Source organism: Neolamprologus brichardi, chromosome 18 (assembly GCF_056152115.1).
Source record: "Neolamprologus brichardi isolate AB-2024 chromosome 18, ASM5615211v1, whole genome shotgun sequence".
Taxonomy (NCBI): Eukaryota; Metazoa; Chordata; class Actinopteri; order Cichliformes; family Cichlidae; genus Neolamprologus; species Neolamprologus brichardi.
Window position 1 is genome coordinate 15,346,353 of NC_142121.1, and position 10,031 is coordinate 15,356,383.

Below are 10,031 nucleotides of genomic sequence, written 5' to 3' on the forward strand. Positions count from 1 at the left end.
TAAAGCTGCACTCAGGGAACACTTAGCGTAACACAAAGGCTGGATACGGGGGCAAACCGCAAGTCAGGCTCCATCATGGCATACCGCTCGTTAGCCTTCCCCTCAAAGAGGTACTGTTAGACTGTTTTGCAGGTTTTATTGTTTCTTAACCTTTAAACAGTGCAAAGTTGGTTCTTTTCAGTTGTAATGACAAGTTAAAATAACCAAGTGTTGGCTCCACATTTTAAGGGTACAGCATAAAAATCATATTGTCTAAACTTCACTTTCAGCGAAATGGCGAATAAATCTCTCAGATCATCAGTCACATTCCTTACAGGGAAAAAAAATGGGGCACTCATCTTGGCAGCAATTTGATTAAATCCATAATATCTTACTGTGAGCGGTTCTGTGATTATGCAGGTGATTCTGACAGCACTCAACTGCATTTTACAGCTTTTATCACCCTCTCAGCCGTAATCACAGCTGATGAAAAAAGCTCTCATGCAAATCATCGCTGTAGTTAAGAACACAAACAAATTATGTAAATATTTTGCCACCTAAGATGAATCAGGTAGTATTTCAGAACCACAGATTAGTCTATCAGGATTTTCTTTTGTAAGCAGAGCCGTTCTCATGACTCCAAATGATTAATGACGTACAGTAACCTGTCCTAAAAACATACCAATAACAAATCGGAGCAGTCATTTTTCCCCTAATGGAGAAAGGTTGTTTAAATTTAAGAGCTGAGAGTTTCTTCCTTCTCTTTTTCTCTTGTAGGAGAAGTGTCATCAGTACTGGCCAGCAGAGCGGTCAGCCAGGTACCAGTACTTTGTGGTGGATCCGATGGCTGAGTACAACATGCCTCAGTACATCCTCAGAGAGTTCAAAGTCACAGATGCCAGGGTGAGTTCACTCTGTGTGTGAAACGCTGCAGATGTGCCCACATGTGTGTGTGTGTGGACTCGAATATGTCTACGTACATGTCTTCAAGGCAGTGGAGGTGGGGAGGTTCATTGGCATTTTCCACAAATACAGCCGTCCAACCAAAAATCCATCTTAATTTTAGGTTTTCATCCGAACGCTGACATTCACGCTAAGTGTTAAGAATTATACCGACTGTAATTTCAAGGTAGAGATGATCAGAACGCGCTCTGTGTTATTTTTCCTGACAGGCTGACATCAAGTGAATGCGCCATCAAACATTTTCACCCAGATTTAGCAGCAGCATGCTTGTGCTGTGAATCGTGCGCGGTTTTTGTGCTTCTAGATGTGAGCGTGCGTTGTATGTGCGCGTGCACGCCGGCGCATGTGTGTTTCACGATCGCTGTGAAAATACATGAAAAGCATAGCCTTCAATCCCTGAGGGCCAGTACTGCAACTCCCTGTGATGCAGTAGTTTCAATGAGCTATAAATATACTTTACTGTCATCTGAAGGCTCCCAGCACAGCAACACTCTAATCCCACATCCACTCTTTCTTTTATATGGGTGTGCGTGTGTGTGTGTGTATATAAATATATGTTCCTCTCTGCAGTTTGCAGACCTGAATATTTGTCTATATGTATGTTTTCGCTTTGTGAGCCACATTTTATGGTCCCTTCTGCGATCCTGTATAAACAAAGGTTGAACAAATTATATGTTTAGAAATGTGCTCATTTACTCCGCATAATTCTGACACTACGCTGCCACAAATCTGTCACTGTGATCCAGGTGGTCAGCTTTATTCATACTGCGTCTGAGGTAGATATTTGATGATCAGATGGCTGCAGTGACAGCCAACAGGATACTCATAAACCTCGACATGAAACCCTCTGCTGGGTTGTTGTTTATTTTTCCCCCCTTTTGAGTTCAAAGCACAGCGAGATCTGTGAAGCGCCCACTCCAGAGTACAGCAGAGAGCTGGGTCTCTCTTTTAAATGAAACTTCTCTCTGAAGCTCCATATCTGCTCCCCCCTCAGGATGGCCAGTCCAGAACAATCCGCCAGTTCCAGTTCACCGACTGGCCAGAGCAAGGAGTGCCAAAAACTGGAGAAGGCTTCATAGATTTCATTGGACAGGTGCACAAAACCAAGGAACAGTTTGGACAGGACGGACCAATCACTGTACACTGCAGGTGAGGAGAACGACTGTGCGTTGGGCTCTGCTCCCACCACGATTGAAATTTCTGCATATTTAGAATATTTAGACAGCAGTTGTAGTAACACTGTCTGTGTGTGTGTGTGTGTGTGTTTGCTAGTGCCGGGGTGGGCAGGACCGGAGTCTTCATCACCCTCAGCATCGTGCTAGAGAGGATGAGGTACGAAGGTGTGGTTGACCTCTTCCAGACAGTAAAGACGCTTCGCACCCAGCGGCCCGCCATGGTGCAGACAGAGGTAAGGGCGATGTACTGATCAGGCGATTGTTCCCGCAGTGACCGGACAGCGTTTGAAAGTCAGCATTGTATATTTCTCTGATTTAAACTCTGTGCAATCTGAAGTGTCCCTTTTCATTTTGGTGCCATAAAAGCAAAGACTTACTGACAAATCCTCCTTTAATCAAAAAAAAAAAAGGTTGTTGGGAGGAGGGGAGGGGGGTAAGAAATCCCACAGCAAATTCAACTAATGCTATCAAAGCAGCCCTGCGTCACATTCTCTTCAAGTGAAGAAATCATAAATACGTTACATAACAAAGGATATTAGAGGGAAAAAGACATGGTGTGAATTCAAATGAGTTCATAAACCTTTTAAGGTTTCTGATATAAAAATGTCTTTTTAAGATATAAAAAGAAAAGGAAAAACATTGTAGCGCCTCTAGTGTAAATACTTGAAAGTACTACAGCTAGTTTTGAGAATACGTCTGGCCTGCTTTTTAAAGCTTTGTTTAGAAGAAACCTTTATAAATGCAGATTACAAGAAATGCTGCTTTAAACCAAGTTAATGAATATTTTGTTGGCTGGACGAGACCAGTCATTATATTTAACAGCAGGAAGATCGATGACAACTTTCTCACCGTCTTCTTCCTTCTTCTCTACAGGACCAGTACCAGCTGTGCTACAGGGCAGCACTGGAGTACCTGGGGAGCTTTGACCACTATGCAACGTAACCACTCCCACCGAGCACCTTCCCCGGTCAGACCTCTCAGGAGTGTGCCAAGTGTCCCATCTCAGCCGCCATCCAATCACTTGATCCCCCCCAGTCCCCGCCCCCACCCCGCTACAAACCCTGTCCCCTCGCAGCTACCGGAGGGGCGGAGAAAGGGATGAGCTTGCTGACCCGTTGACGGTTTTTATCCAATCACAGAGATACACGCCGAGTTAACCAACCACCTGAGATTTTTTTGCTTTAAAAAAATAAAACATTACAGTGACTATTGACAACTATGACAACTCTTGTACAGACCCGACGGCGCAGACTGGCAGCTCGCCTCTCTGCTCCGCCGAAGCCAATCCTCCCTGATTGTCAAAGGCTACTGGTAGCACAAAGAGAGCATTTTCATTTTTGTTGTTGTTTTTATTGTGTTTTTATGATTCATTTTGTCAAACGTTATTGTTTAGTATACATTTTTTGGGGGTTGTTTTTAATAATCGTTTTAATATCATGCATTTCTTCTGTCTTAAACTGCCCAGCAGCCTCGGGTATGCATTATTTTCATAATCATTTATAGGGTACTTTAGCAGAGGGGACATGTGTTTTTAACATGTTCCTAGGTACTAATACAGGAGGACCACTGTTCTCTGAGCTGCTCTCAGATGTTTTTTTGTCACATCACATTGTTGTTTTTATCATTTTATGTGTCATAAACGTTGTTTTTGGTCTTACTCAGTTCAATAGCTCAAATTTTGCCTTTTCACTTGCCGTTTCAAGTGTACGGAAAAAAAAAATCAACTGAGAAAATTGATTTCAGAGCACAGACTTGCTGTAGTTGTCTTGTAAACGTGGTAGCTAGCTAAAAACACAAGTGAAATATCTAACAAGAGACTAAATCAGAGTTGTACAGAAATGGAAAGCACATTATTTGTACGGTTTTTGGGTTGTTTTTTTTTTTTCTTTTTTCCTGTTTTGTTTTGGGTTGTTTTGTTGTTTTTTTTCATCAGAAGCCTATGGCATTGAGGCCTTCATACTCCACTGAGGAGAACTTACCTGAGGAAAGACAAACTTTTATACCCAAAGGGTAGGCAACAGAATATAAACTTCCGCTCTCTGAACATAGATGCTCTTCAAGTCCCTCCCATCTCCTCACTCACCATTAACCTCGGTTTGCTGGAGTGGAACCACGCAGACCGGACGGGAGCGGAAGTGGTTCATATGGGCTGAGGAGCAGAGCCATCAGCGTTGGTACCTGTACAGAATCAACCATTCCTACCAGAGGGAAAAAGACTCAGCCCTTTGGACTGATATTATTTTATACAGAAATAGAACTATAAATATATATATATATATATATATATATAATTATGATTGATTATATATATGTACAATTACACATAGATATATACACAGCTTCAAAAGTATATTGTTAAAAAGGATAAATTCTGCTGATCTACCTAGAGACACCGCAGAGAGCCTGCTGTCCTAGCGTGTGTATTAATGGAAACACCCGTTGTATCTACTGTACTACCATAGTAACTTTGACAGCCGGTTGTTCGCCCGAATGAGGAAAAACAGCACAAAACCCCCCCAACACACACCCCGACCCCATCAAATGGACGACTCCTCACTCGCCACGGGCATCGCACTGCTCAAGCACACAGCTTCTCCCACACAAACTGCAGGAGGGGAGCTTCAGATCCAGAAGGCCTAAGTGTGGTGGTGGTGGTGGGAGGAATGGGAGGGAGTGGGGTGGGGGGACTTGAAAACGCTGGCAAAAAAAAACAAATGTTCATTTTTACCTTGTGAATGCTTAGTGCTGTAGGGGTTCGATCTGTTGTACACAGTCTGTTTTCTATTTGTTGATAAAGAACTGGAATTTCAAAAGAAACTGTTGATGATAAAAAAAAAAACCATTGATGTTAATAAAGTTACATAATTGGGTTTTTGTACAAAGACTGGCCTGTGATCCTTTGTTTCTTACTAAAAGTGGAAAGTTTACATCTTACAAGATGCTCTTTACCTCACGCTCAAAGAGACACCTGTGACCGTGCCTGCTTATCGCCCACTGAGCATGTGGTCGCTCACAACTGTTTTGTGATGCATGGCTGCTATAGTTGCAGTTAATTGAGTTTCCTTTGTGTTGAGGTATTTCTAAAAGTGTGTTTGTGGAGTGGTGGGGAGAGTCTCTGACTTTTGAAAGATGCCAGCCCCTTAGTACTTTTTAGTTTTTAATCTCCCCCCACACCTTTGGAAAGAAAAGTTTTCTTAATTTCTTAATCAGCTTCTGATTACACCTTTGTACACCGTCTAAGGCAAAATAAGCACAACTCAAGGCTTCCATAAGTGTTTAAATATGTGGTTCATTTCACATTAGAGAACGCTTGATTTGTTCTTCTTTGGTTTGAAGCAGAGGAGGGTGCTGGATTGAAGTGGGCAGGGCTGTGATATCCTTGCTTCTGTTGCTGTGGAGTGAACACCACCCGTATAAAAGCACATGAGCTCAAATTCAGACTTTTCATTTATACGTAAAATGTCTTATCTTCCTCTTGTAAAATGTATTTTTTTATGTATGTATATTTGGCTTTACATTTCAATGTGCCACATTTTACTGACTTTAACAGCTGCAGTGAAGTGCGAATGACAAAATGATCATTATTAACTGTCCAAAGCCCATTTTAGTGACGACCAGTGTTGGTCAAGTTACTTAAAAAATGTAATCAGTAACTAATTACTGATTACTTCCCCCAAAAAGTAATCCCGTTACTTTACTGATTACTTATTTTCAAAAGTAATTAATTACTTAGTTACTTTTTAAAAACACGATTTACAACCTGAATAGGTGATAAAGCGATAGATCTTTCATCCCAATTCTACTTTTTCTACATAATCCATCATACAAAATGTAATCAAATGGAAAAGTCTCTTTTTAAAACTTGTTTTATTAGTTTTAATCTTTTAACTTTATGCATCAAGCAAAAATTACACTAGTCGTCACCATCTCTGGTGACGACTAGTAAATAAATGTTATATGAGAGTAGTCATTCAGTGTTTAGCAAATTTTCACATTAACTGTGTATTGTTCGTCTGATTTGTAGCATAAACTGTTCATAAAAGTAGGACATGACCAGTAACTCCTTGAGAAGCCTCAACTCTAGCGTTTTAGCCATGACCACTAGTAACCCTGTTTAGCACCTTGGTTCACTCACAGACAGAAGCTGGTTATTAGTGCCAAATAATGTAAAATACTAGTACTTTACTCATAGAAATTTGAGAAACTTCTTGGACGTGCTGTTAGTAAAATGAGCTACATAGCGCAGGCCATGTTGTTTTAATTCCATGAAAACGGACCAACGCCTCAAACACATTTCACTGTCAAATTAGCAGAGGAGAGGGCTAGCACACAGCTACAGTCTCTGTTGGCATAAATATAAAAACTTTCAATCTTTAAAAAAATGTAAACGTGAGTTTTTAAGGAGAAGACACACTGTTAGGTTTTTGACACTGTCCCCTTACAGCAACAAGGTCCTGGGTTTGTATCCAGCCTGGAGCCTTTCTCCCTGTGTCCGTATGACCTTCCTCGTGGGTACTGCAGCTTCCTCCCATATTCCAAACACATGCATGGGGTTAGGTTACTCTGTGGTTCTAAACTGCCCATAGGTGTGTGAATAGTTGTCTATCTCTCTGTATTAACCCTGCGACAGACTGGTGACCTGTCCAGGGTGTAACCTGCATCTCACCCCTTGACAGCTGGGATGGGCTCCAGCACCCCTGCAACCCTGAATCGGATAAGCAGAAGAAAAATGGAAAAACATGTTGAAATTAAAACTACTTTTGCTCAGAAGTTCGACATCCCAGCACGACAGTCAAGAGGGTTTGATTTCCCTGGGGGCTTTTGGAGGGAGCCTCAGGCGGCCAGTGGAGGAACTGCTGTTTACTGGTTTGGAGTGCTCTGTTCAAATGGATCGTCACATTTTTCTATTGGCCTGTTTCTGTCCACCTTAACCGGTCTGATTGGGAATGATCAGCAATTGTTTACTTGTGCTTCAGTGTGGTAAAACCCTCTATTTATTCCGTCTAGAGCTCTGCATTTACCCTTTCCACCTTTACAAGTATTGTTTTCCTTCGTAGTGGAGGAAAACACAAGTGTCCATGTCACGAACAGGTCCTTCTGTTTGCAATCAGAGGTGCAACACATCTGAGTGTCAGTGATGATTCAAGATCACATTGATTCATCGGTGCCTGAAAGCTCAATTTGCTGCATACCTTGGAGGGATACAGGAAATGAGTCACTGAGGAAGTGATTTTTTTTTTACCCAAGACCTAATAACAGTTTGGTGGTTGTTTGCTCCTGTTGTCATGGAAATGCTGCTGTCACTCGTATTTGAATAATGATGAGTTTTGATGAAGCGGTTGTTGAAGTTTCGAACTTTTACACAGTGCAGACAATTTCAAGCTAACACTTTGTAATCTTAACACACGTGTGTATATCCAGTTTATATCCGTGTCAGCGGATGTGCTCGGAACACCCCGACATCTCCTTTTCCCCTCCTCACTAGAAGCCCACACGGACTGCTAAATCACCACCTGCTGATGCCTCATAACAATAAGACGGGGGGCCGGGGGGGTGAGTGGAGCTGAAGAACAGCCTGCAAAGGGTTTTATATTTATAATTAATCAAGTTTGTTGACTAAAACATGGAAATAAACCATCTCGTGCGAGTGATGGATCTGTTGTTGCTTTCAGCGTGTAGTAGCAGGCCCACGCTAAAAAGGATGAATGAGCTTAAGACAAAAGCACACGAGCATGGATTTAAAGGATCATTTTTGTTGCTGTTTGTAATGTGCTGCTGTATCTGTTTTGTTTTTTGAAAGGCAGACGGCATCATAATTTTCCTTTTGATTTGATTGTGCACTTTTAACTGCTTTAAATTCACATCTCTAATGGTTTAAGTGCTGATAGTAATACTGATTAACTGTTGGTTTTTCTGTTGTGCACAGTGGCCCTTAATTGTAGCCCTGGTGATATTTTTTATAGCAAAAAACAGTTTGTCCTCACGATGGGTTTTTTTTTTTTGTTTCATTTTGGGATTTTGTTTTGTTTGAGTTTTTTTGCTCTCTTTGTTTTTAAATGTGTTGTTGGTGCTGGTGGAAGTTAATTTTGTAATGTGGAATTTCAGCTATAGCATTTTACAAAATGTTGTTTTTGGATTCCTTAGAAACCAAATGAGGTTGTTGTGGTCATATGAACAGTTGCTTGATTCCGTGTTAGTTACAGCTGCCTTTAATTTCCAAGGAAATAGCAAAGACAACAGTTTATTGCTCTGCTATCATAATCCTTACGACACACCATGAGCGATCTGATTAGGTAAGGAAATCTAAAAATGACAAATGTTTCTCTTGAAGTTGCTTGCTGATTATGAATCATTTGTCACAGATTTGATCAACTGTGCTTCCAAAGTGAAGATGACTGTGAAGGTGAGATGCTGTGTTTGAAGATCAAAACCCATTTGGAGGAGCTCTTCTCTGACAGCCACCTGGCAGAGGACGGCTTCCTGCTCAAACATGTGCAGAAGAACAAGCAGGGTTTCGTCAGTCTCAAGCTTCTCACTTCTTTGAAAAAGGTACAAAAGACAAAAAAACATTTTGGTGTGCTTTCTGTGGTGTTTACATTCCAGCAGTTTGAATGAAAACAATCCAGTAAAATACGAACAAAGCTGAGGTTGCCCGTGTTTGCCGCAGATAAGGACCCTGACCAAAAACTGGTACATGACTCTGGTGGGAGCATTGTACTCAGACCTTCTGGAGGTGAATGATGAGTCCACCAAAGTGAGGCGCATAGAGCCGCTTCCCAAATGGCTGATGTGTTCCCCCACCAGCAAGCACCTCCTCGCTTGGAACTTTTCCAAGGAGCAAAGCAGTGACGACGGTGCAGTCCGAGGCCCGGAGCCCGCTGCGCTCTCCGAGAATGTGCTCCAAAAGTTCAGCATATACGGCAGAGTTACTTCATTCCAGATTGTGCCACCTGGAAGGGAGCTTCCCGCAGACATGCAGTGCTACGGGAAACGTCACAAGGAGCTTGGCCAGCACTTATGTGCGGTGATCAAGTTTGACAGTTTAGAGACCGTTCGTAAGGCCTACAGTGCCCTGAAAGCAGAAGAGGAGAAGTCTAATGGGAAGGGCATGTGTGTTGTACCTATGGGATTCCAGTCAATACATCACTTCACTGAGGACGAATCCCCAGAAGAAGCAAGCCAAATCCTTCCCGAGAAGGAGGAAAATCCACCTGAAATCCCAGAGAACTTAGTCCAGCAGGAGAATTCTTCACCCACTGCGTTTTTTGACGGACCTCCAGAAACACATCAGCCAAACGCGTCCACGGATAACCCTGCACCGCAGAATGTTGACCCGATTTCCAGCAGCTGCAATGGCCAGTCCTTCCCTGGTTGGAATCATAGTGACAGTAGGATGACGTGGAACTCTGGAGACTGCGATAAAGAAATTTCCCAGAGCCCGTGGGTGCTCAAGCGTAAATTAGCGGCCCTTGAATTGAACCGCAAAGAGACCGGGCACCCGAATGCACCCAGCTCGATTCAGAGGGTAATACGTCAGCCCTTTGGCCCTGATGGCACCAGTGGTTTTCAGCTCAGAGTGAGGCACCGGGAACAGCTCGACCTCCCTTGGAAAAAGTGACATTAACAGATTTATTTAAAAAAAAATGTTTGAATTAAAAGCTGAGAAGCAAAAATATTTGCTTTGCAATAAACAGCACACGCTCTTTAAATGTTTGCATCTTGATTGTTAAGACCTGGTTCATTCGGGGTGGTGTGTAGTTATAAACCACTGACAAATGGGGGCAGCATTTAGCCACGTTCACACTTGTTCACACACACACTGCAAACGCAGCATATACATTGAAATCAGTACATTTCAGGGTCTTTACCTTACAATACAAAGCACCTTGAATCCTTGTTATTGTGATATGGTGC

The 10,031-nt window shown here is 42.3% G+C and overlaps 2 protein-coding genes across 16 annotated transcripts in view; both read left to right on the plus strand.

Moving 5' to 3' along the window:
* The window catches only part of LOC102792271 (receptor-type tyrosine-protein phosphatase F), a 159,991-nt gene extending 154,992 nt beyond the window's left edge, over positions 1 to 4,999 (plus strand). For all 15 annotated transcript variants that reach the window (XM_087832577.1, XM_035908305.2, XM_035908311.2 and 12 more), the window contains 4 exons: positions 757 to 882; positions 1,937 to 2,091; positions 2,215 to 2,350; positions 2,991 to 4,999. In XM_087832577.1, the coding sequence (XP_087688703.1) occupies positions 757 to 882; positions 1,937 to 2,091; positions 2,215 to 2,350; positions 2,991 to 3,059 (486 nt within the window). In that variant the 3' untranslated portion in view covers positions 3,060 to 4,999. The remainder of the gene's footprint in view (positions 1 to 756; positions 883 to 1,936; positions 2,092 to 2,214; positions 2,351 to 2,990) is intronic.
* A 2,430-nt stretch (positions 5,000 to 7,429) lies between these two features.
* Positions 7,430 to 9,826, plus strand: larp6b (La ribonucleoprotein 6, translational regulator b). Its single transcript, XM_006792246.2, has 3 exons — positions 7,430 to 8,410; positions 8,480 to 8,666; positions 8,785 to 9,826. Exons 1-3 carry the CDS (start codon positions 8,394 to 8,396, stop codon positions 9,733 to 9,735), a joined length of 1,155 nt encoding a protein of 384 aa, XP_006792309.2. The 5' UTR covers positions 7,430 to 8,393; the 3' UTR covers positions 9,736 to 9,826.
* The last annotated feature ends 205 nt before the right edge of the window (positions 9,827 to 10,031 follow it).

Excerpts from the sequence above, each read along its gene's own strand:
- larp6b (XM_006792246.2), top strand. Across the intron at positions 8,667-8,784 it reads TTCTCACTTCTTTGAAAAAG|ATAAGGACCCTGACCAAAAA; the intron begins GTACAAAAGACA and ends TGTTTGCCGCAG.